This window comes from Trachinotus anak, unplaced genomic scaffold (assembly GCF_046630095.1).
Source record: "Trachinotus anak isolate AG129_WGS33_773 ecotype Australia unplaced genomic scaffold, CSIRO_AGI_Tana_v1 ptg000021l, whole genome shotgun sequence".
NCBI lineage: Eukaryota > Metazoa > Chordata > Actinopteri > Carangiformes > Carangidae > Trachinotus > Trachinotus anak.
This window is the reverse complement of record NW_027273872.1, coordinates 21,604,890-21,631,899: the sequence shown is the minus strand read 5'-3', so window position 1 is coordinate 21,631,899 and position 27,010 is coordinate 21,604,890. Positions and strand designations below refer to the sequence as shown.

The following is a 27,010-nucleotide window of genomic DNA, read 5'->3' as shown; positions in this document are numbered from 1 at the left end:
TTGTTTTCGGTCAGATAAGTGTACTCAAACATTTGTGGCAAAGACATTCCACAGTGACTGATTCCTTTATACCACAAACAAGGAGGTCAAAACCCACCTCCAATAAAAATCAAGTTTTTAACCTTTAACATGTCCACATGGTGTTTGGTTTTTGTTTTTTTTTGATACAAGACATATGAGTGAAGTAAGCAACAAGTTGATGAGTATTTCCACCTTGGAACTGCACTGCACCATTGACAAAGAGCCGCCACAAAACTAAGGAACCAAGTTTGCATTAGCACAACCACTAATGCTGCTTCAGCCGCTGCCTGTTCCAAGCTAGCACGCTAACAAACAGCATAAACAAATAAAAGACGCCAATGACCCTAACCGTTCAGACAGGTCTAATACCGATTTTGGTGAGCAACAGGCTCACCATCTGATTCTGGGCCTGACTAACCATCTTGATATGCACCGCTCTTTCACCGCTCAACCAAGCACAAGCAGTGGTGGTGGAGGGAGCGCAAGGCCTGATCCAGAATTTCTCAGTGAGGAAGTAAGTTTTTTTTGTTTTTTTTTCTTTGCTATTTATGTGGTTAAACCATGTTAAACAAAATATAGATCATAGCAGAGTATTTTAAAATGGGGTCTGGAGAGGAACTTTAAAGGAAAGAAAAGGTGGAAAGATGGTTGGATGGAAGATTTGTACATTCCAGCTGAGTCTGATGCAAACTGTTTAATGTGATTTCATACTTATCCAGAGACTATACTCAAATTTGTTGTGAGATTCTAATGTGACTTCATCGATATTTCCACAAACAGAATTTGAGCGCTGGGCGTTCAGTCTCTGAGATTGTGAAATGTCTGCTATGATTGCAGATTTTTGCATCTGAATGTTCTGTATGTTGAAGTATGTCGGTCTCAGAGCAACCTGCTGGGATTTTAGCTCCATGAAGCCTTTTGAAATCTCTAACCTGGTTGGCTTCCAATACAACATCCTGTCAAAATTTATGTTCTCGCTCCTCAACGTGGATGCTGTGGTGGGGTTTTGGCTTTGCTTACAATCCTGGCTGGACATCTGCTGTACATTTGTCTTTACTCTCCTCCGCACCACTAGAGAGACAAATCAGCACGTCACATCATCACCATAATCAGATACGATGGAGAAGGAGGAGTGTAAAACTTAGTAGGAATATTTGAGTTGGGAAGGAAGTATTTTAAATTTAGTAGGTTTTTTAAAATCTATTTAGAAAGTGCTTTCGTGGTCAATGAAAAAAAACAAACAAACCCAACCTTAACTACATCCCTGAATGTCTCAAATGAGAAAATGCAAGAATATCATCAGTTTTTCTTCTCTATCCAGTGCTTTCCATGAGTTTGCACCAACAACTGACTTCAAAAAGACATGACTGCTGATTGACTTTATGAAACAACAAGATGTCATCAAACTTTCAGACTCAGTGTCTCCAGTCTGTGACAAATACTCAATGTCAGCAAATCTGTTATTTTTCATGTTGTATAAACTTGCATCTGAACTCTATAAAAACTTGCAACTGTGACAAGTTTCTCTCGAAAACTGAATTGTTTGGGGGAAAAAAAAAAATCTTAATTATGAAAGAAATATCTGCAGATGTCAGAGGTCAGCATGAGGTTAAAAGCCTCATGTCACTGATTACAGGCTCAATAACAACCATAAGAATAGCTACTGTCCCATATTATAGCAGCAGCTGTTTCATTTAAGAACACATTAATCACTAATTATACAGAACTTAGCACATAAAAAAGAAACGACTGAAAATGACTGATTCAGTGTGACTCTCTGTTTCAGTGTAGATTCCAGTAATAAGGATCGCGGGGTAAGAGATGCCGTCACCTAATTAAGAGCTGCATCAATGGCCTATTGATGAAGATTCGGGGTCAATGAGGGGCACATGCGGAACCACGCCAACATCATGATTTGAGCCCTCTTCATTCAACTCAAATCTGGAGGGGAGGCTTCCTGTACACTCGGTGGGGATAACAAGCGGTTCATTGTGTGTGTCTGAGTGCGTGATTGTGTGTGTGTGTGTGTGTGTGTCTTTGTGATGGTGGAAGTGGAGGGTCGAGGACAACCCTGATGAGGAGACTGTGACCAGGTGTCATGTGATGGTTGGAAGCAAACACAATGGCCACTTGAAGAAGAAAGTAAACAACATTAACTCCTGTTGGTATACTCCTCTGCATCCAGCTCGCTGCAGTGACCCCTCACCCACCCATACAGACACACACAGCCCTCCATGCGCTCTCTACAGCCATATAATGACCCACCACTTCAAGCCTGCAGTGTTTACGTTTTGTTTAAATCCTATGGAGCATGTAGGACTCCACCCTGTCTCTCCAGAAAGCAGGATTACTGTCACATAAAAGCCTTTTCCAGAGTTTAATAACCATAGCATGTAGGCTTTTGAAATGACTTTCTTTTTTAAATTGTGTTGTGGATGTATTTTTTTTTTAAATAATCCATATTATTAAAGGAGTCTTAAGGGATTCTGGAAATACCTGGGTGATTCTGGGTCAGATCGCCAGAAAATTAATATTTGGAAAAACTGATTTGTAAAAACTGCAGATTGCAACCAAAGAAAGCACAAACAAATTAAGAGAAAAGCTCCATCAGTTTGACAACACGTGTGCAGCAAAAACAAATAGACAAACGTGCTATAATTAGCAGAGATGATGTTTCCAGGGGACACAAAAAAGTGTTGAACCCGGCTGGAACACGCTTGTTGTTCAATACTTTGTGACTTTTGAAGTTATTGAACTCAGCTACTCATCAGTGGTGTTGACAATGAGTTAAATGTAAGTTTTTTTTCATTTTGTGAGTCAGAAAAAGGATCCACACACTGTGCTTATCGACACCAGCATCCTTTTCCTGACTTGTGCCTTAAGTTAGATTTTTTTTTTTTGATCCAGCACCTGAGGAAGTCCCTTTGGATGGGTGTGCTTTACACCCTGTTTGACAGTTTTTTGCTTTACTATCTCTGCCAAGGAGGTCATGTTTTCATCCCTGCTTATTCGTTTGGCAGCAAGATTATGCAAAAAATACTGAACCGATTTCTGCTGAACTTTAATGGGGGAATGGGGCATGGGCCAGGGAAGAAAGCTTTAAATTTTGGGGCAAATCTGAATCTTTTCATATGTATTTGAATTTTTTTCTCTGAAGTCTGGTGTATGTTGTTTGACATACACCAGCCATGGCTGAGTTTTGCCCTTGTAGTTTTAAAAGCGCTGATCAAATGCATCGCAGCTGGGTTCATAGCTGTTTTATGTCCCCTAGAGACACTTCTGCTGTGCTCCTTGCAGTATGTTTGTGTATTTGGTTGTGATTTGTGAATTTACAGCACATGTATTGTCAAAATGACAAAAATGTTTTCTTAATTTGCTTGTGTTTTGTCTGTTTGCATGTGTTTTCTTTCTTTTTTTTTCTTCTTTTAGCCACCATAGGTAATAAATGAGAGGCAGAGACTGACTATTGCACTGGCAGAACTTACACTGAGACATCTTATCTGGTAGGATAAAATAAAATAGCACTATACACTGAAATTTATTATGAAGAAAAATATTTTCATTTTCACAGTTACTTGTTACTTTTGTTTCCAACCCGTTTTTGTCAGCTCTAGTTTGGTCCATACCCAATAATGTATTTTCTTTTTTTCTCTTTCTTTCACTTTTAAAATGTGGAAAGACATGAATGATGGTTCTGTTTTTCATGTCATGTTAGTTCATCGCACTGTTGTCTCTGGTTTTGTCATAATGGTTTGAGGAATGGGATTTAGAAGCCCCATGTGTAAAACAAATAAAAAATAGTTGGGTTTTATTCCAGCAGCCATAAAACCTGACAGCAGTAAACATAGTGGGGAAGATCCTTTTATACTGTTCGGTGCTGGAAACAGTTCCCTGCAGTATGATTATGTTGCATTATGGATGTTTTAACTACCTCTGAATTTAAGTGAATATTAATAACTTACAGGGAGTGGCCTGTTTGAGACAAGAGCCATTTTCAATTTACAACTTCATGGTGTTGTAAACCCCACTGGCATCACAAAAGACCTGATACTTAAACAAAATAGTTTGTGGACTTATGTTTTAAAAGCTCTTTTAATTGTAATCAATAACAACATGAGATATGACGTACAGTGGATGACACTTACAGCCTACAACAACTACATGTTTTTATTTATTTACCATTGCTAGTTAACACAGATGTGAGGAGACAGTTTTTAAAAAAAAACTTTTAAGGACCGACATTCGAGGACAAAATGGAAAATCTGACCAAGAAGAAAAAAAAAATCAAACATAGACAACATGAAAATGTGAGTTTGAGGTTTTCTTCCATTACTTGAGGTGCTGATGAGCAGTTTTTTTGACTCAGATGTAGCTGTCCCTGAACTCTCTCAAGCTTTCAGCAGTTCCTATTTGCACTTTTGGCAACATATTCACACATAAAACAGACTGCAAGTATAAATACATATTAATCCATTTTAATTATAGGCCAGCCAAATAAAATGTCTTCAGTTAAAATAAACTGACAAAAGGCAGTAAAATATTACCTGATGAGTCAGTATAATATGAACTTGAATAAACAAACCTGACTGGAAAAGGGAATGTAGTGCTTTATACATTTCCTTTAACCTGCCAGCTGTTACTAAAAAAAAAAAAAAAAAAAAAAAAGGAAAACTTTTTTGGAATTTTTTTCTTCATCTCTTTATCTATCACAAACGCAAAATCTGTCCACAGGCATAGAAACATCACTCAAAACCACCTCTGTGGTAGTTCCTGCTACAGTTGGTGTCTCTAGGATCACATTGTGCTACGATGACAAACACGCAGACTCACACGGTGAAGGCCACACCAGCTGCTCTGTAGCAACTGCTAGAAATACTATTAAACCCCCTAAAACCACATTAAATTGTGTAATAACCTGTGTGTGGCCGTGAGGCTTACAACAAGGCTCCTTCATGAAAATGTAATATTTTGTAATTCACTGGTTTTCTTTAGCAGTGACATTATGCTTACAATTTAAATGATGAATCAGCTGGTAATTCATAATTACTGAGAATAAATAAGACCGTAATTAATTAAAATGCCTTGTCAGAATATGAATAGCGCCTAAATGAAGACAAATTGTGTTTTTCAGTGTTAACAGGTTTTTGCCCGATTTGACTTTCCAACACATAGCGGAAAGTTTCTGAGCCAAACCTCAGTTTTGTTCCCTCCCAGGACAATATTTATTTGCAATGGTCTATTTGGGCTTTACAAACTGTGACAGACTGCTCAAGCATTATGCGTATGTAGAATTCCTAACCAATTTATCATGGGACAAAAAGCCTTAAAAAAGACCAGGCAGTAAAAATGTGTAAAAGACAGACAAACTGATTAAATCTAACTGAGGTATAACCAGAATGACCCAGTTTCAGTGCACATCTCTGGACTCCTCCTTAATGATTTGCAAGGAAGTTTGCTGTCTTAGTTGTCAGAGAGAGACTCAAACTGAGAGCTGCAAAGCGATTGTTTCTTTTGACCCTGAACAAAGAGCTGTCTGTTTGGATAACTGTTCCCAAACTCAAGTTTTTACCAAACATCCATTTGCAGGTTTTGGCATAAAGCTCCTCTCCTACAGTGGATCTAGTATCTGGGGAGATACAGCACACCACAGCTGTGGACTCCCTGCTGCTAAGATTAAACTAACTTAGATTACATTGGCTGGGAAGACAAAATCATGAAGGAAGTGAGTGAAACATGGTGAAAGAAGCATTGTTTTTTCTTCGCGAAACATCTGCAAGTCAATGACTGTGGTTCTTTGAAATTTTTTATGCTCTTTGTTTTCAGTCACACTGAACTAGATTTTGAGAGCACGAGAGTTTCCACAGATATTCTGTCAAGCTTTAGTTTTCTATGCTAACTTCTTAAGGTTTATACTCAAGAGATGAAAGAAAGTAAGTTATGCTTCTGGCAAAATGTTTGAATAGAAGAATGACAACTTTGTGACTACTGCTCTGAACAGCTGCACTGTATCCACAGGAGACAGTATATTAACAGCTTTCATTAATTGGAAATACTCCATCAAGTCAAGAAATAACTGAGTAAGCATAAGGTGGAGATGGGACAGAGACAGGACTTTTGTGCAGAGAGCAATGTGCTACAGTATATTTCTAGGATTTCTTTCTTTGAGCACCAGAACATAAACACTTTTTTTGCATATACAGAATGAAATATCAGCTTAGCTTGACTTCACCTTGGTTATTCTCTGTTAAATGAATTAATACCACATAAAATTGAATAATTCTGAGTCCATGCACTCATGTTTATTTGTTCTGTCAAAAACAGTACTTAATACCAGAGGCCTTTATATGATTTGGGGAAGTGATGCGGTGATAACATTTTAAAAGTTTAGCAAACTGAGGGGCCTTTCTCTTTGTGTGCGTCACACATGGACAAAAATACACTGATGGCTCAAAATAGTTTCAATAGAATTCACAGCCGTTGAAGTGGACCCTGTTGAAATTTTCCCAAGCATCCTGTTAGAGCAACAACAAACTCTGTTAGTGTGGGCTGGCCCCTCGTCTGTGAGTAACTTTGGGGATAAAGCAGCAGGGAGCCGGTGTGTGTGGTAGCACATGATGTGATGCAGTGGGCAGTCTGAGAGGCGTTATTGTCTGTTTTCTTCATGTAATGTGCGACTGACTGACACATGTCTGAGTAACAGCCTGACACAGCTTGACTTCAGTGGCTCCCGAGGCTCCAAACTGCTATTAACCCATCTGTGAGCCGTTTGTCTGCCCCACTTACCTCCAGCCTGAGTATAACATTGATAACCCCTCAGACCAAAAAAATGTAGTCAGCGTGTGGCCTTTGATGTGGGTTGAGTTGCCATATTCAAAGTGTAAGTGTCACATGTGGATGCGTGCTGGCATGCATACACACACACACACACACACACACACACACACACACACACACACACACACACACACACACACACAAACATGCACACACAGTATGCATGGCCTCATTAGAAACAGTGATTCTCAGGTTGTGTCCTTCATCTTGTTTCGATGTGACTTTACATGTCTTAGAGGTATGTTTGAAATGGCAACACGAGACATCTCGATGAGAAATCTAAGCTTCAGTATGCAGGAAACATGTGATGTGAAGTCAGTAAAATGCACATGGTAAGGTTGTTGACATGGCTGACCTCCGATTGCTTGATACCTAAGCATAGTTAAGGGAACAGACAAAAGATCTAATGTTGTGGGTCTGCATCCTGTGCTGCTGGGCTGAAAGCTTGGATTTAGAATGTCTGCACATACGGACATAGTTTTAGGCCTCACTGGACACTCTGGCCGCTTGCTGCTTCTGGCAGACATTCATCAACAAGGTGGGGGCAGCCAGGCTATGTGGCAAATCATTTTGGTTGCACCAAATATCAGGTTTGTGGTAGAGCTTAACTGCAGGTCAACCATGACTGTGACAACCGTGGGGAAATGGACGATTTTCTGCAATTTTCCCCTGTCTCCTCTGTTTATGTTTGGGAAAGGATGGTTTTTATTTGTCAACTGTAGTGTCAACTGACGTACACGAGATCATGAGAATAACTGGAGACTTGGATATTATTCACGTTTAAAGCTGCTATGATCAATATTTTTATAGTAATGATGACTATGGAAAAGAGATCACACATAGCTTTATTTTTTGGGTTTTAATGGCTGCAGTTTTACATATAGTTGTTCCGTCTCATCACTCTCATCAGTGTCATTTCCAGCAGTGAAAGATGCCATCAAGTACAAACGGGTGGCAAATTAAAGGTGGTGGGTCTCTATCTGCGGCCAGACCAGCCTCAATGCTCCTTGGCACAGATTCCACAAGTCCTAGAACTGTACTGGAGGGATGAGAAGATATTCCCTCATTTGGTGTCTTGGTGATGGTGGTGGAGAGCGCCGTCAAACATGTTGGTCCCATATGTGTTGAACTGGGTTAAATTATACCAGTAATTTACATTTATCCATTGCATCAGTTGAACAGCTGACCTATAGACGGGGGACAGACTAAAGGAAAAGCCTGAAAAATGGGTGGAGAAACAAGATAACAATGTCCCCACCCACAGGGCCCGAGGGGTCACTGAAGGGTATGATGAGTATGAAAATGAATCATACACTATGACCTGGGAGATTTGGGACCGACGTGTTAGACAGCGCTCTCCACACCATCACCAAACACCACATGAGGGAATGTCTTTTGGAAGAATGGTGTCCATCCCAACAGCAGAGTTCAAAGATGTAGAATCACAGCCACGAAGCATTGAAGCTGTCATGGCGGCTCATGGTGGCCCAACACCTTACTAAGACATTTGTTTTGGTTTTTCCTTTAATTTGCCACTCGCCTGTATCATCATCATGTATGATCAAAGGTCTCACAGGTTTGACTCGTGCTAGAAGACAAAACGTCAGGATGTCTTGGCCTCTGATGTTTTTAATCTCATGGACAAAACCTGTTGTATTGTAATTCCCATGTATGAAGGAAATCCGACAAAGCTTTTTGAAGAAAAACTTAAGAAACGACAAAACTTGAACATTTCCTGTATTGCAATGGAGTGCACTTCATAACCTCTTCAGAAGATAGGAATTTAGCAGGGCCTCTCCTTTACTTCCTGTATGGCGAGTATCTCGGCTGTGAGGAACGTCCCATCTCTAAGATGGTCCTGCTTTGCAGACTGAAACAAACAACTTTTTGTGCAAACGGAGGAGGGAGACGATCATGTGCTTGATATTATCTGTTTATGAAGTGGTTATACAGTGGCCTTCTATGTTCTTACCAGCAGCGTCAGCCTCAGCAGTTTGGTCTCTCAGTGTTGTTTTGTATTTCCAATTAATGTGGAAGCGAGATTTATGTCTGAGAGTTGCGACCTTTTAGGAAGCATGAGGATATGCTCTTGCCCTTTTCTGCAAATAGAATATGTTGTTTAACCTTCAGTTCACACATTTACAGACAGTTTTATGACTTATATGTTTATCATAAACTTAACTGGTGAACATGTACCACAACTTGTAGGAATGGAAACAGCAACTCACTGTTTTCTCAACTTAGAGGAACAGAGAAGATCCCAGAGTAGCAGCGCCATCGATGATCAGTGTGGACTTAGAGTTTCATTACGTGTGCTGGTGTGACACCTAGTGGACAAAGTGTGTAACTCTTCACGCAGTCTGAGTGCATTTACAAGACAGGAACGTACATGATCATACTGAACTGATTGATTGATTATTTATTAATGCAGTTATCATATATAACATGAAATATGGTATGAATAATATAAATACAGCAGCTTATCATTGTTTTTTTTTGTTTGCATAAAGTAAGGTGAGGAGATCATGACGAGCTGCTGGCTGCAGCTTCACATTCATGCTACAGAGCGATACAGGTACTAATCTTCACATCTAACTCTAGGAAAGGAAGCAAATAAACATGTTTCTTGAACTGTTCATTTAACAGTGCACTCCTCACTGCTGATGTTTTGAACTTCATAACAAATTAAGGTGCATTAAAAAAAAGGCAAATTAAGCATTGTAATTTCCAAAGTTACACAGAAACAATAAAAATCAGGAGCACAAAACAACACATTCAAATTCTCATATTAAACATGAGAAATGATAACAAATCTGAATAAAATAACAGGGGAAATTAAAAATAAGTGGTTATGGCGGTGAAAAATTGAACGTAATGACAAATAATGATGAAAAAGGTCATGGCCATTACAACATCAACATTGCCACAAAAGATGATAACAACAGGCAAGAAAAGGTCAGAGTTTAGCTCTCAGTAAACATTCACATTGTGCAATGTAAGACTCAAGCTTCTTGATCCCAATAAAAGATAAGAGTACCACATTCACACACTGATATACTGCATATTTATACTGAGATGTGACAGGTCGAGTAACTCTTGGGACACATTAGGCTACTGGTTACTGTCATAATAATAATAATACAGAACATCATCTATTAAATACTGACCACTCTTTGCTCTTTGAGGAATAATGTTCTGCTTCGGTTGAAAACATCCCCCTGAGACTTGTAACTTACAGTTTTTAAATACTCATGACTTCAGGGGCCATGCGTCTCAACGCTTCCCCTCACTGTTAATGAGGCAACAGGTGATCCTGTGCTCTTTAACTTGTCCTAGCCTGCTTGTTTGATTGCCTCCTGTTTGGTGCAAATTAACTGGATTCCAGCTGGTGGTTTTCTCCGGAATCTAAGGCTGTGACGGGCTTCATCCTGGCTGTGTGGCGCAGGTGGGTCCCCGTCATCGACTTGCGCAGGGAGGACAAGCGGCTGCGGAAACCCTCCCCAGAGAAGAAATAAAGCATCGGATCAAAGCACGAATTGGCAGCGGCCAGGCACAGCGTCACCACGACCGACTTCTGCAGGGCAACCTTCTCTGCGCAGGTGGTGTCAGTCTGGGACAGGAACCTCAGGTGGACAGTGCGCTGGACGTGGTAAGGCATGAAGCTGATGAGGAAGGTCAGCAGGACGATGACAATCATCCGGATGGCTCTGGTGCCTGCGCCCCGCTGGCGCCGAGCAGCGTTGGTGCGGGACAGCAGGGCGCGGACTATGCCCGCATAGCAGAGCAGGATCACCAAGAACGGCAGGGCGAAGCCTGCCACCAGAGACAGATAGTTCAGCACCAGTAGTTTCTTCAGATCGCCACCATCTGGGGGCTCAAAGCACTTGGTTTTATTTGTGGTGAGGTCAACATTTTGGCCAGACATGAGGAAGGGAGAGGATGAAAGACAGATGAACGCCCAGATGCCAACACACACCAGGCGGGCACGGTTCTCTGTCACCAGCCGCAGGTTCTGCACAGGGAACACGATGGCCAAGAAACGTGTGATAGACATGGCGGCCATGAAGTAAATACTGCAGTAGAGGTTCACATAGAGAGTGTAGGAGCTGATGCGACAGAGGAAATCCCCGTAGTCCCACTGGCCCTTGTTGACATAGTAGAGAACCCGCAGCGGCAGTGTCATGACACACAGCAGATCAGACACTGCCAGGTTGAACATGTAGACATGAAAAGGAGAGCTCTGGCGGCGCGTCTTGATCAGCACCATCAGGGCGAAGCCGTTCCCAACTAGGCCCAACACGGTGATGAGGGAGTAGGACGTGGAGTAAACCTGGTTGCGGAAGTCATCTATGGACGGACAGATGGGGGAGTTCCTCTGTGCGCTGTGTGTCAGATTGAACGGCTCCATTTGTGGCGACACCTGCAGCTGCTGAGGCAGCAAGAAATAACATGATGATGTATGCAAAATAGAGACAAAAAATCAGACAAACAAACCACGATGATGTTTGCAAAAGCATAAAAGTGAAAGAGACATGGGCTACATGCAAGAACAAATGCGGACAAAAGTGGTGACTGTAATGTGGAACAGTTTCAGAGATAGGCTCTTTTTTTTTGTTGCAAATTTAGACAGCAGATAAGCATTGTGGGGCTTAATTTGGTCACATGATCAAGGTTCTGCTTTTTTCTCTGCAAAAGCAGGTAGGTTTGTACAATTCTCAGATAATTTCAAGATGGTTTACATTATGTTAAATTCCACTGAAGAAGACCACAGCATACTGATGTCAAGTTGTTAATTTTACCATCTAAATATCTGCACATCACATCACAAATAAGTATCTCACATACTGTCGTCCGCTACTAAAAATACAAAGGTAATTTTCAGAAACATTTTCACTGCTGCCATTGATAATAGAAGATGCATCCAGTGAATCAGAATCTCCTGCACTTTACTGTAAATGTGTTTATCCGCATAACTATTGCACTTTGTATTGAAGAATTTTCATACTGAGTTGCATAATTGAAAGTTACCAAATCATGGATGCATTCATTCATACAAACTATTTGCTTTGTCACTCTTGTGAGTGAGAGAGATACATAAAACATGCTCCATCAAGATGGTCTACTACTGAAAATGTTTACGCTACATTGCAGTTACATGCTCTTACTTACTACTCTTTGTCAATACATTCATTCATTCATAAGTTCAATGACTAATCAGTCATTCAATCCATTTGAATAAAATCTGGTTTTCCTTACCGCTGAATTTCTGTCTGTTTGTTGTCTCTCCTGGTGTGCACAACAGCAGCGCTGCCACAGTGTGCGACTCATCCGCGGCTCTGTCTTGTCTGCCAGATGTTGCAGCAATAGTGGGAGGACGCTGCAGCAGGTGGCTGCCTCCTCATAACCCTGTGTTGTTTCGAAGCTTTTCAGAGTAGGACGGGTCTTCCTCTTTTACTGTGTGGCACAACAGCATCAAACCCAGTGACATCATTAACAATGCTGCCACATAATTATGAAAGAGGAAAAAAAAGAGATGTGCATCAACACTTAGAGTTCTGCTCTTGTTACCTTGTCTCTGTCATTAATCTAATTCTGTCAACATGTTATTGGAGTTCGCCTCAGTCCTATTCTTTTGCAGGCACTGACAAACTTGTCTCTGTTGGAACATACTTTATCTGCAACTTTACCCATAGGATCAAGTGACAAACTCCTTTCCTCACTTACGAATCATCTTGCATTTCTGTCTCAGTTGCTTATATTTGCTTGCGTGGCCTGTTTTCTCTAGCACTATTTGTATACTGGAAATTCAAGAAGCAGTTAAACAATCCTGTGCCTTTTGACATGTGTTTACATTGAGAGATGCTTTAAATAATTCAGGTCTAGACAACTGAGGTCTGCAGGCACAACCACACTGCTGACTCAATTAACACTCCTGACAAGTGATCTGTTGAGTTTTGTGTAGCTGTTCTGTTCAAAGCAAGTCGAGAACGAGCTGTGTAACATGAGATCAGATGGTGAGAGATGATGAAACAGAGATATCAAGATGCACGGGTAAACCATCATAATCCCTCCTGACTGACAATGAAGGACTTTTGTTTTTTCCATAGCATTTCCAAATGCTAATGGGTGTGGTTTACAATAAGTAAATGGAGTGCGGATGCTGCAGTGGAAATGGGAAAACTTATTGTCACAGCTGAAAGGCATGTATGGTGGAAGGGCAGGATAATTCATCTATAACTCATTTAGCTGTTTGCTTGCAAAGGCAAACATTCAGCCCCAATGACTCCACTTGTACTCAGAAGTCATCTGTATCAACACCACAGACTCTTTGTGATCAGAGGGTTATTACTCTGTTTGCTTGATTGTGCATTAAGTCCAACGAAAAGACTGATTGCAGGAGCAGAAAGCTCTGATAAGTGTTTTGACCCCTTTGAGAGATGGTGATAGTGCATTTGTAGTTTCTGAGCATCCCACTTTAAGGTCACTGAGATAGCCTGCTTTTATCTCTGTCCACACATAATAGATTTATTGTATACAACAGGCACTTAATAGTACACCAGCCATGCCAAGGAAACAGCATTCATCAAGTTAGTCAGCACTTAAAACAAATGCCACATAAATGGTAGCAAATTTAAAGTAGGTACACACATTGTGGCCAAACAATCTACCTATGTCCATCTGCAGGGGACAGACAACAAATGGAGATTTAGTGGAAAGCACTTTCATGAGCTATTGTGGTTGCTTTGCAAATTGTAATTGTAGTGATCTGTAAAAATCCAATAATGTGGCTTAGATGTTGAGACACTTAACACACTAAGTGCATCGTCTCACGCAGTTTTTATTTGTAAGTGGATTTCCTGAGAATACACTAAGTGACCAAACTGATCTCTTTGCTTATTTTACTTTTGTTAACTCACCTCCTGTGAGTTAACATCTCCAGTTAACAACCCTCCTCCAGTGAGTTAACAATTCATTTCCAGTTATTTTTGTAGTGTTTGGAAAAGGCATGAAGTGTAATTTATTTTAGTCTAGATGTAGCTGGGGTTTTTTTTATGTGTCCACAATTGTTCCACAATTGTAAACAGTAAAATAATGGCTCTGTTCCAGTGAGGTGTGGCAGTGAGCTAGCACGTACAATAACAGAAGCACCACCACACCTACATGACATGAAATGAAATGTTGCCAGTATTAATATTATTAGTTATAAGACATGTGTGTCCTAAGTTAAACATTTGCCGTGAGAAAGATGAGTTGGTAGTGTTTGTTGGTGAGGGATCATGCCCTTGTCGTGACATTGGACTTCGGTCTGCTGTGAGGAGGGGCGATGAAGATTTTTTGATGACACATATAATGTCTAAGTGGTTCAACTGTTGAGCTGAAGTGTTGTGGGAGAACTTTGTTTTTGTCTTGTGAGAGGGGGCTAATGGCTCACATGCCACTGAAAAGTCAAATGTTATTACTGGATGATTCTTTAAAACCCCAGTTTACATTCAGTGTCAAAGTCAGGCTTTCTGAAATATCTGCACATGAATGTTATGAAATGAATTGAGAAAGACCGTGGTAAATGCAAACTATGGTTATAGGATGGTTCCGGTTAGGCAACTGAAACTCTGGTTACGCAACTAAAACAGATAATTGTGACCCCAGGCCAACAAATCAAATTCTCCAGACGTAAAGGAACGTGCTTGTTTGGTGCGAGACCCAACAAAAATCACATCTTCATTATTTTTAATTTTTTTGTAATGAAAATGAAATGGTCCCGGTTCTCTGCATATCATTCAGCCCAGGGTGATGCAGTGGTGCACTGTTGCCTCACAGCAAGCAGGTTCTGGGTTCAAACCCAGGGGCCTGGGGCCTTTCTGTGTGTTTGCATTCCCTCAATCCAAAGACACACACATTAGGTTAATTGGAGATTCTGAAATTGCCTGTAGATATGAATGTGAGCGTGACTGGTTGTTTCTATATGTCAACCTGTACTCTGCCCACGCCCAGTGCCAGCTGGGATTGGCTCCAGTCCCCCCCGTGACCCTATAAGGATAAGCGGTTTCACTGATGGATGGATGGACCGTTCAGCCCTAATAAAAAGGTTAACATTTATTGCAGACCTGAGGTGAGATTCTCACATCCTAACTTCCTGCCTCTCTAAATAAAGGGCACAGTACTTCCTGCATTGGCACTGAAAGTTGGCGCTGGATGTCAATCATGAGGGGCTGAAATGGCCGATGTGAATGTAATTCTTAAGTACACAGGTATGCATCTGCTGGCCAACAGTGGAAACTGGTACTGACAGGGAACCTGTCTAAATTTGGAAAAGAGGAAATTTGAGAAAAAACGAGGGATCGTGGACTGTGTGAAACCACCCTCTCTGGCAGGAGACAGGTTTTAGTATGATGTTGTTGATACTGCTCCAAAACCTCTTGAGGAGGAGGCCATGGTGGCTAACAAGCATGTCACAGCAGAGACTGAGGTTTGTGTGCTACAGTATTTCCTACTAACAGTCAATGGTGGTTTCTTCTAGTCACAACTTTATCTGAACTTGATCATGACCAATATTGCTCCCTAACATTAACCAAGTAGTTTTGGTTTAGTTTAGTTATATCATCTTAACTTCAATTTGGATGCAGCAGAAACAAGCTGTAAATACAAGATTGACATTAACACCTTTTAAGTTAATTTGGAGAAACACTTAACTCGTCCATGAAATACAGAGTAACATTGTCATTATCAGGTAGAAACAAGTCTGCTGAACACTTTCCTTTTAGCTCTGTTTTTGGTCCCTACCAACTGCAGAGGGAAACTTCTGACTCCCTGAGCTAAATGCTCCACTAAGGTAAGTTGTTTTCTTTAGCATAAAACATCTGAGAGGGCTGAAAATGAAACTGATGAGAGCAGCGAGAGTAAAGTCGTGGGTGAGAGAACCAAAACAATGAGCTAAATGCTCCGCAGAGCTGAGATAGTGTGGTGATTATGCTCTATGAGTCGTATGAGCTGTTTCTAGTACAAAAATTTGAATATTGAAACAACATTTTCTCAAGGTCATAGATCAGAAAACACCAATTTGAGCATTTTGGAGGATGCTGACAAACCATCTATGTTGTCGTTTAGGTATGAGCACTTGTTAACTTGTGTTTACTGGATTCAGATACTGCATATTTGACCCAAGCCCAGCTGCTCCTCTGCCTCTCGAGCAGCACCAGTCCTTTCATGGTAGTGAGAGCAGCTGTTTCTGTGATCTAACACACATCAGTTATCTCTGTGTGAGTAATTTGCTTTTTTTACATTGCTGGGATGTTGTTGAACTGTAAAATGTAGTTTAGTTTAGTTAATTTACTTCAAATTCATCATGACTCAACCGACAGATTTGTGGGGCTGAGATTAAAGAAAAGAAGGCCTATTATAGCCGAACACCATTGTTAACTGGGTGGTCTGCTTACACTGAGATCTGTTGTGATTCAAAGGGTCTTTTTTGTCACTCAGACAAAGCTGATAATACCCTGCAGACTAGGATGTTTATTCAGGTCATGTTATCTTTGAAGTTCACCATTCATCTCAGCCATTTGGTGGAGTGTTAGAGTAGAGCTCAGAGATAAGACTATGCCAGAGCACAGGCGGGAAAGAAACAGCTTACTAAGAACTTATAGAACTTTTGTGGTTTCCTAGTCGCTGTACACAAGCGTATAGAGTGACTGTCAGCCGATGTTTCGTATGTCTTGGGTGCTTCAGATCAGGGGAAACAGTGGTACACCTGACTATTCAAGAGCCACATACTGCATATGTGCAAAGGTAAAATTCTAAAAGCCCTTTTTTGTTTCATTTTAGAAAAACATTTCACAAAAACACAGTAAATAATCTTTGTTCTTGGAAAGATGCAATACATTCTGATCTTCTGAACCTCATCTGATCTGATCTTTTATATCTTCTTTTGGTTGTATAAGACCTTCCTTTGCTGTTAAGCTTCATATCTGTATTCAAGGATTGTTTATCTAAATGCCCACACCTGTCAGGCACAACTGAAACCAAAATAGTTGAGTCAGTCCAAACAAATATGCACAAACAAAGTATTAGAGGGAAATGGGGGAAGTTACGTTATGTCCCCTAAGAGCTCATCTTGATGAACCTACCCATTACCATTTATCTAATGGTGTGCACTCTGCGAAGCACGCATGCATTTCATGAGGGCTTTTAGGTTACAGAGAACATTAAGAAAGAGTAATACAAATTCATTTTAGTGGAAGTTAAATAGAAAACACCAGTCATGGTTGGGTTGTGAGTCATAATGCAGTCTGAGTATTTCAATCACTTTAATCAAGTATGCAGTGTTGTGAGTCAGTGCAGTTTAAAATGAGGCATCATGGATGTATTTCATGAAATGAAGAGAGATTTAGAAATCATACAGAGAAATGTATCTCTTCATCTGTAAATATTAAAATCTATAAAGAATAAAGCCCACACACACAAGTGATGGAAAAGGCTTTTGAAGTTATTTAATTGAGCTGTTTGGCTGACGTACAGGTCTTATGCAGCATTATATTACATTCTTTGTAGACACTACAGTGCTTTCAATGATAATGATAATGATAATCATAATCATAATCATAATCAAAATCAAAATCATAATAATACCTTTTAATTATAAGCACCTTTCAAGACACCCAAGGACACGTTACAAAGAAAAAAACAAGATAAACATAGGCAAGACAAAACAATATATTATAATTGTTTATTAAAGGACATTATAATTTTGTAATCAATAAACACATAAGACAAAATACATTTCATATTCTACAACATATTTTTTTTCCCGAAGAACATTATCAGTACATTATATTTCCTTCATTAACATATTTAGGAAAACAAATCAGTAGTAGGCTATAGTAAGACCAGGCAGGGTTCTCATTTTTTTCTGTGGGTGGGAAATAACAGTCTTGAAATTTATCCAACTTTTAAATGAGCTCCTTAAAAATGTGGATACATCTACAACACAAATTCACATTTTGTTTCTTTAGAAAAAAAACACAAACAGTTGAAGGCAGTACAGCATTGATTTGGTTGTGTTTTATTTACATTTTTTGTTAAAGTCCAAATTTAAGTTAGCAGTACTTTAAATGTATCATTAATAGTTTTGTATTATTAAAAGGGAGAATAAAGGTCTTTGGGGAAATATCATAAACGTTCCTTTTCCTCTCAGCCAACTTAAACAAACTTGACTGTAGCCACACATCATAGATTTTGTTTTATTAGCTTGGATGCTGAACAGCACCACACCAGCATCTGACCAAACAAATTTATATAATTTCTATACTGAGCTGCTAATTAGCTATCTCACCTACTGACATTAGCGGTTCACTTTCCCCCTGTAAATGTTTGTTTACATGATACATGTTCATGTGTTCATGTGTGTTCATGTCTGTAAGTTAGATGAGGTGGAGACTTCTGGAGGAAAGCTAAAATTAGAGCTGGAGCTGTGCAGTGTTTTTGCATATTATCTAACGTGATTATGGCTGCTCATTAATGCAACACTACAGACTTTGTAAATGTGAGTCTAGTGCCTCATGACCAAACTTAGTCCTTGGCAAAGAGCTCGCACACAAATAGTCACATGTTGTGTGAGACACCCTTACATACACCTTGCCTGTTTGACATCGTCACATGTGGGTCATGTGCACCAAGCTCAAAGTGAAACCACACGTTCCCAGTCAACCATCAGAGAAGTGAGTACCACCTTATCACACAGCCTGTGACTCCCTGTGTAGTTTCACTGTACGACTCAGCTGCCAGTACATCACATACTGGGTCTTACTGGAGCTGAAATGTAGATTCAGTGGAAAAAATGTGACAGAGGGGAGCAAGGTAGTAATAATTGGACATTTTAAAGGAAAGAGAAAATAAATAAGTATCTTTATAAATACTGGGTACCTGCCAGGTGCAGTGCTGGGCAACAAAACTGAAGTTTTCCACTGTACCAGCATTTAAGTACAAGTTGAAAGCTGTAAGTGTTTCATCGATACCTGATCCATACAACAAAAAGGACACTGTAAATGGCCGACTTGAAATGTGTCACAGCAGATGAAGCAATGCAAATTGTAATACCAGAGTGAGCTGAGCGATTAGTCAGGTCATTTGACAACGGTAACTAAGGCCAATTATCACTGTGATCACACCCTTGTTGTTGTGGAAACGGTTGTGTCTCAGCTTGCCTGCCCTGAAACAACATCCAGCTCACTGTAATCAGTTGTGGGTTATTGTCTACACTTAATCAGGGACATAAGTCATTCAACACCTGACGACAAGTTGCAACAGCATTGCCGACATACTTCCTCGGTTTATATGCAGTTATTCAGTTACAGGAGTCTGCTGTATTTCAATGTTAGTCACGATGAAAGGTTCTTCAAGAGCAATTCCTGGATCCTGGATCCTGATCCTGATCTTGGCAGCTCGCTCCCTGGCACCAACTCTCCCACCCAGACTTCCTTTTTTGGCTCTGTGTTGCATGGAAAAACACGTAGGTTTACAGAGATGTCAGTCACGTAAGGAAACCCCTCAGGCACAGATTCTCCAGCAACATGAGCCAGATGCAGTCTGGCTCACCTCCAGACGAGACATGATGACATTTGTAGACTGAACCGGTCGATGTGAAGCAACCAGGGCTGATAAAGAGGAAAGACGGGAGACTCCTCACACGCTTTTGTTTCAGCCAGGGTGGGACGAGGCACTAATATGGGGGAAAAAAGCTATCAGGCTACGTCCAGGTGAAACGGGACAATGACTTTCAATCTTAACTTCCTGCCAATGCACAGGTGAGTCCCACACAAACAAGATTAAACTCTTTGTTTAAAGGCAGATTCGTGTTTATTTACTGATCAACTGAATCGGCTGTTGAGTTTTGGATATGAAGATCCCCCTCAGATAATTACTTTCCTTAATGACTTGAGTGTCATAGCGTGCCATGTGCTTCAGAAGAAATGAATGCTATGCCAAAACTATCTCAGCAGAGCTCAATGTAGATAAGGCCAGGTGAGGTTCACACTCACTTCATCCTCACCCATGTTAAATGGTGCCTATAAAACTGAAGAAGTCATTGATGGCTTGTTTGCTTTCCTGGCCCTCTGCTTATTTGGATAATAAGGCAGCATAGTCACAGCCATAAAAAAGGAGAAGTGTGTTTGAATAAGTGGAGTAGAGGGACAGAGTGGACATATAGACTGTCAAAATAAGGTGTGCGTGACATTGAGCTAACCCTCGAATGTTAAACTGTCTGCAGATCACACCAGCTTTTAAAGGCAGTCTGGGAGATATGCTCTTGGTGCTGGCTTGGCTCCGTCACAGGAGGAATGCTGTCAGCCTCCAGAGGATGGTTGCGTCGGTTCTTACTGCTGAAGCTGGTGATGGTGCTGCTGCTCCCCCATGGAGCAGGCATCCCGCTGCTGGTGGGCTGTATGATGAGCCTGCAGGCGCTGCTGCTGCTCCGCTCCCCTCACATCTCCACCAAGCCCTCCACTGTATTCCTGGCCCAGCTGGCTCTCTCCGACAGTCTGGTTCTGCTGCAGTGGGGGCTTCGGGTGGGAGCGACGCTGTCCCAGTGGATAGAGGGGGTGGGCTCTGAGGTTGAGATGGGCCTCGTGGAGAAGGGGGAAACGGTTTGGTGGAGGGAGTCTGTGAGCGTGCTCTGTCAGCAGCTGCTCGATGCTCACCACCTGGCCTCTCTGCTCCTGCTGGGGCTGCTGGGGCTGGAGGCTACACTGGTGTCACGTTGGCCCCAGCAAACTCGCAATCTCAGGACCTCTCACTGGGCTCAGCTCACCTGCAGCCTGGTCTGGATACTTGTGCTGCTCGAACTCACACTATCACTGCATTCAAAGCTGCCGGACTTCACTCCTCAGACTAACTCCTCAAAACTACAAGACTCTCAAACTTCATATGTGGGTTTGGGGCCTTCTCCTTATTTGCCTGCCTTCTCCCCCTGCCTGAGGAGGATATTATGGCTCGTGAATTTATGGCTGCAATATACTGTGTTATACACTAAAGCACAGAAGAGAAAGTGCTCTTTTGATTAAATGTTTTGGCTGTAAAGTAATAAACAACTGTCTATTATATGATTTATTTATATAATAAAATTATGTTTAATATGTCTTGTGGTTATTATGAGTAAGATTTCCTTATATGGGCCTTACAGTAAGTCTGTGTAACCTCCTGTGTCTAAGAGTGTGTGTGACATAACACAAACTGACAGTGCGTTTACTTCTGTGATGAAACCATAAGAATAAGAGCACAAGTACCAGAGAGTCACACCAGTTTGTGACTAAAATTAGCTGCCATTACCAACTGTAAACTACTGATTATACCAGACTAACTAAGGTTGTAGCAGCAACACACGTGAGTGCACTGAATTAAGAGAGGGTGCTGTGTTATGCTTATCAACTCAACTTGTCATTTGTAAAAGTTTATATCTTTTTTTCAGAATTGACATGGTTTCAACATTAATGTTGGGACCAATTCAGGAAATATGCCCCCAGCTTGCGAATATGTAACATAAAAACATGCACAAAAGGAAACAATAAAAAGCAGTAACAATAGTACTAACTGATAGAATAATAAATATGTAACAATGGGCTCATAGATATTATGGCCTTTTGTGGGATTTTCAAGCAAACATTTACTCAGTTTATTATTTGCGATGCTTGTGAAGCAAGCTGATCTCGTATTTTAACAGTGAGAGATCATAATCTGTTTCATATTGTAAACACGCTCTGTTCACTGTTTGATCTGGCAAATAGCCCAGGAAAAGATGTTAATATAAAATACAACTCTAATGAACAGATGTTTGCAGATTTGAACTGAGCACGGCAACATTGTTAACAAGAATTTTAGTTAATGTTGCCCAGCGGTCTCGAATGTGTGCTTAATAAAGTGTTCTGTTTGCATGTCATGTCTTTCCTGCTGACCAATAGTTCACAAATGTCCCTGTTTACATTTGCTAGTGCAGCTTATTATTATTTCTGCAGAACTGATGCGAGCATAAAACATTAAGTGGAATGGTTCAGTAGCAAGAGTGTTTGCTAATAAAAGGAAAGGGCTGCTGGCACACACACACACACACACACACACACAGAGAGAGGGGGTAGGGTTGGGGGGTGGAAGGTAGAAAAGCATTTTCAGCATGTACAAGTCAAATCTTGGTCAAGCTGATTAGACAACTGCTGCAAACACAGGGCTTGAAGGCTTGAAGGCTTGAAGGCAGTACCTAGGCACACTGTGGCTTTAGCTCACATATCAGCTGCTACAATCACTTGTGCACTGCACTAATTTGTCTCTTAGGATATGACAGATCATAGATGAACATCCTGTGAGTAAACTGTCTTGGAGGAAATCTGTGGCATAACCACACACACACACACACATACACACACCACAGTCACTGCTGAGAAAAACGTCCTCTTTGACACTGATGCAAAGAACAAGACCGAAGACGAGGCAATCTCCTCAAGTTAGTGTAGACAAATAAAATTGAGGATGATGTTGTAGTATGAGCTGTGTCCAGCAGAGAGCAGCACAGAGCTGCTGGGTCTGAGTTTTACAGATTCTTTTAGCTCTCTGAGCAGGATGGAGGAACACAGCCCCTACACCAAACTAATTTGTATGGCTGCTTCAGTTTGTGTGTGTGTTTGTTTGTGTGTGGGTGTGTAGCTGCATCTTTAAGTGTTCCTGGAACTAACTGATTAAAACCAAGAAACAACAGGGTGCAGAGGGGTGAAGAACACTGGTGGCTGCTTCCTTCCCATGATGCTCTCTGTTTGGCAGTGGTATCCCCTGCACAGTCTACTCTGGCTCTGGAGCTGTCACTCACAGCTCTAAACAATGCCGGAGGTCAGACTTTTAAAATAACAATGGATCCTGTTTTTCCTCTTCAACAAGTCAAGGTTCAGTTATGCACTGAGCAGAGGAGCTCGCTTTGTGATATTATTTAGAGAAAAATCCAGAAATGTGTCAGCTGACCCTCTGAGTCAAGAGATCTGTGTATAAAAAAAGACACAAAGATAGCACAAAATGAAGGCAATTATGTTACTCACTATAATGTACTGTACAGTGTGACCTCTTACCTCTTGACATACGGCTCAACAGCACCCCCTTTAGGACTGTGAGAAACATCACTTTCCTGGGACATGCAAAAGTTCTTGTTTACAGAAGGTGGCTGATGGATCAATGGCATCCAAATCTGTTAATTTATTATCACTTTTACTTACATTTCTTCTTTCTAATATTGGCCTTTTTCACAGCAGAGCTTTTGACTTGTCATGAGAGTGTAAGCAGGAGCCATCTCAGAGATTATTACATAAGTTTGCAGATTTTCACTAACTGTCAGGAGTACACTCACATCCGCCCGAGAGTCCTTCATCATGATGCAGTGTTTTCAGTTGAATGCAGGATATTGTCTCTACATGTTACGGTTTTACATTGTGTTGCTGGTATTGTGCAATATACAACAAGACTTCAGAGTCTACAGGCATGCTAACGGATATGAGTCATGCTCATGCAGATGTTAAGCGGGTATAATGTTTACAGTGGTCACTATCTTGGTTAAGCATTTTAAGTACTGGCAAGCAAGTACTGGATGAACTGAACTTTTGAACTGATGGTCGTGCTTGATGAAATGTCAGAATTACAATTGTCAGTAGGTTTCACTGTCTGGAAACCATGAATGTGTGCATCAAATTTCATAGCAATCCATTCAGCAGTTGTTGAGATATTTAATTCTGGACCAAAGTATTGGACTCAGCTGGACTTGAGCCTTGCCACTGCCATTGTTAAAAACTTGTATAATGAATCTGTAACAACTCATATTATGGGGTGATCATTTCCAAATAGTTTTTCAGAAAGCTACCTGGAAACAGTTGCTGGTATTAATAATAGTGGAAAGAAAGGCAGAGTTCTGAGACAGTTAATCTAAATAAGAGAAAAACTTTCACCTTTGTGTGATGGGGGGGTGATGGGGGGCCTTTGACGTATGCGCTCAGTATTTATAACCTTTATCTGCTGTATCATGCCAATGAAGCAGATTAGAATTGATCTAAGTGCAATTATCCCCTTGTGTTATGCCAGTTTTCCCCCCAAGAAGACCTTGTTTGGAAAAGAACTAATCAGATATTTGACAGCTGACTTTTTACTGTATGCACCATGAGTCAAGGTACGTCAACCCATTATATCACAAGCAGCCAGCTCTGTCTGCACAGGCCGGGGTCAGTCTGGTCAGCCTGTCTGCCTCGCCTCTCAGTCTGCAGAATGAACGCTCACCCATGGCTGCTCATGCTGCACCTATCAGTGCAGTGGGGTAAACAGCCACTGCTCAATCTCCGGCTGTAGTTGCAGATTGTCTTCAGTCTCCCTCTGTGGCCTCAGCCACAGCCAGCAGCATTGATCTGGGCTCTGCTCAGCTGTGGAAGAGCAGGTCTATAATCAGGTCAGAGCTGAACGCTGGCTCACAGGGGCTAAGGTCAGCTCCACACAGACACACACACACTTAGGAGACCCCGCTGCTGTCATGTTAATATCAGTCCATGAAGCCTGTAAAGCCCAAGACTCCTGTGTTGCACTGCTTTGCTGCTTTTGTCCAGATCTGTTGTCAGGACAGAGGTATGTATGGCACGACGGGGCTGCCCCTAAACCCTCCTGGAGCCAGTGAATGAGAGGATGGACAGAGGCAAAGGGAGGAAAGCAAAGGAAATACACTCATCATCGCATTAAAGGAGAGCAGGACAGAGGGGTCGCATGAGAGAGTTGGGAGACGGAGTGGAGGGGGGTGGTGGTGCAGTAATGGGGTCTTTGTTCTGGTTGGTGTGACTCACAAAGCCTTGGCCGGGGCAGCACAGCTTAGTTACCGTTACCAAACACAGAGAATAAGGAGGGAGGAGTGTGTGTGTGTGTGTGTGTGTGTGTGTGTGACTGGAGGATTTCTGCAGCCCAATCAAACCTTACATATCCTACAGTTCATCCAATGGTTGCTCTGACTGTCAGTACAGTCAGGCTTGATGCTGAGAAACTTACACGATTAATATATGATAACTGGCAACATGGTGTTTTGTTGTTAAGCGACGTTTAGTGGCTGTAATGATTATGACAGGACCAAAGGGAGAAGTGCGGTCACATAGTATATAAAGCAACAAAGTCCACAACAGGATGAGGTTGGGGGGATGGATGGGTCACCAAAACCCGGAGATAAGACACAGGAGAGGGGTGTTCAACTCCAGCGTGAATGCTTATGTTTATATCATCCATGGCAAAGTTAACCACGTTGTTATTATTGTAACCAAGACAACAAAGATCGTCTAATGGTGAGGAAGTAGTTATTTTAACGCAAATCACGATCTTTTACTAAAGATAACAAATAGTTGTAGTGCTTAAAGCTAACCAAGCCATCACCTTTATTATAGTAACCATGGCGACGAAGGCCACGCCACTTCCGGTACAGGTACTGTTTGTTATTGTAACCCTGGCACGCCTGCCGCCTCATGTTTTGTGAGAAAAATACAGATACCAATGACACCATGAAAACCAAGTCCTTTTCATAGAGTATGATTTGGAAACATTTGACCATTTTAGGTTATAATACGACCTCTCATGAGAATACATTCATCAGAATATCGTTTTTTTACCCGTCTATTCTCTAATGGCACTGCCCTGACAGTGGTCTGGTGAGCCACTGCAGTAAGATTACTGTCTGTCAAATTAGCTGCAGACTCTTTAAAAAGATTTCATTTACTGGCAGCCTAATGAAGCAATTCAAGTGAGCGAAAACACTGGAATCATGTTATGAAACATCATTAAGGAAACATGTTTTTATCACAGAGTGTGACTCACTCTATTTAAACACTTCAGCGCCGACAATCAAGAGGTTAAAGACATCTGGCAGTGTGTAATACATTGCTTGTGTGCACGTTGGAGGTGTGTGTGTCATGTGTGTGTGCATGTGTGTGTCTTATGGAGTAAGCAGGATGTCCTGTCCTCCCTGCTGCTATTGTGGAGTGGTCAGCCTGCCAGACGCTACCCCCAAAGACCACTTCCCCTCTTTCAAGTGCCTCTCTCACTGTCGCTCACACACACACACACACACACACACACACACACACACACACATACATCGTACACACAGCCCCATGCCAGCCTGAACACAATGGGAACCTGCCCAACACCGCCCTATCACCTTGCTAAAAATAACTCTTTTGGTGACCTTAGACATGAAGATTGTATTGTAACAATGGTGTGGCAGGACTTTGATCAGCCAAAATAGCTCTATGTTATTCTGAGATATCAAGCATGACAGTTAACAGTCTATTTGGGTGGTGTAAAATTGGCAGAGACTCTGAAGATGTCACCCACTCAGTCTGAACTACAATTATATAGTTATAGTTTCTTTTTATAAAAGTTTTTTACAATGCAGGTTATATTTTACAGTTTGTAAGAAGTAGGTCAGAAGCTGGTCACTTATGTCAGTGACTGTGGGAAGCTCAGTTGTTCATGAGCACCTAATGTCAGTTTAAATTCAGTGTAATAGGTTGAACAGACTCATATAAACCTCCAAAGCTATCAGGATGTAATGTGAAGTTAAAGAATGTGAAGAATGTTTCCTTCATTAAACAAATGACAATAGAAGTATTTTGTGAACATGTTATAATGTGTACTGCTCTGTTTACTTCTGCTTTTATCTTACTGTGTTTTCAGTAGCTGCTGTAAAAAGGCAAAAATAAGCATCAAAAAACTTCACCCACAATCTTTAGCGGCTTTTTAGTTCATAATGTACTTTTCTTAGACTGATTAAACTTAATTAGCAAACAGTAAGATGAGATCTTGTTTCTTTTTAATAGTGTTGCTTTGTTTTTGGATTATTGGTATTTTTTAAATAATTTCACACCTTGTTATTTTCCACTGACAGCAGTGAAAGAAATACACAGATCCTTTACATAAATACTGTAAGTGAAACCACAATGTAATATTGTGTCACATGTAAAAATCCAGCACTTGAAATTTTACTTTAGTAAAAGGACATTATCAGTAAATATATTTAAAGTACTTAAAAAGCTCAAGCACTTCTTAATGCATAATCAGACCTTTTAGCTTGTTATAAATAACGCTATAGGATTATTGTTGTTATTATTATTATTGT

At 41.0% G+C, this 27,010-nt stretch overlaps 2 protein-coding genes across 3 annotated transcripts; one reads left to right on the top strand and one right to left on the bottom strand.

Moving 5' to 3' along the window:
• Positions 1–9,259: 9,259 nt before the first annotated feature.
• On the bottom strand, positions 9,260–12,870 carry cysltr1 (cysteinyl leukotriene receptor 1). Of its 2 annotated transcripts, none has more exons than XM_071458269.1 (2): positions 12,112–12,870; positions 9,260–11,281 (listed from the first exon to the last, which is right to left on the bottom strand). In XM_071458269.1, exons 1-2 carry the CDS (start codon positions 12,181–12,183, stop codon positions 10,226–10,228), a joined length of 1,128 nt encoding a protein of 375 aa, XP_071314370.1. In that variant the 5' UTR covers positions 12,184–12,870; the 3' UTR covers positions 9,260–10,225. The 2 variants fall into 2 exon arrangements, with proteins under 2 accessions (XP_071314370.1, XP_071314369.1); XM_071458268.1 differs by having other exon boundaries at positions 9,260–11,284; positions 12,112–12,867.
• A 6,256-nt stretch (positions 12,871–19,126) lies between these two features.
• On the top strand, positions 19,127–21,545 carry LOC139605865 (uncharacterized). The gene is made up of 2 exons (XM_071457715.1): positions 19,127–19,652; positions 20,117–21,545. Exons 1-2 carry the CDS (start codon positions 19,618–19,620, stop codon positions 20,907–20,909), a joined length of 828 nt encoding a protein of 275 aa, XP_071313816.1. The 5' UTR covers positions 19,127–19,617; the 3' UTR covers positions 20,910–21,545.
• The last annotated feature ends 5,465 nt before the right edge of the window (positions 21,546–27,010 follow it).

Bases quoted from the DNA above. Each gene is read 5' to 3' on its own strand.
- cysltr1 (XM_071458268.1), bottom strand. From the start codon at position 12,183: ATGAGTCGCACACTGTGGCAGCGCTGCTGTTGTGCACACCAGGAGAGA. The intron at 11,285-12,111 runs GTAAGGAAAACC...TTGCTGCCTCAG, and splicing joins AAACAGACAGAAATTCAGCG to CAGCTGCAGGTGTCGCCACA.
- LOC139605865 (XM_071457715.1), top strand. From the start codon at position 19,618: ATGACTTTCAATCTTAACTTCCTGCCAATGCACAG. The intron at 19,653-20,116 runs GTGAGTCCCACA...AACTGTCTGCAG, and splicing joins AACTTCCTGCCAATGCACAG to ATCACACCAGCTTTTAAAGG.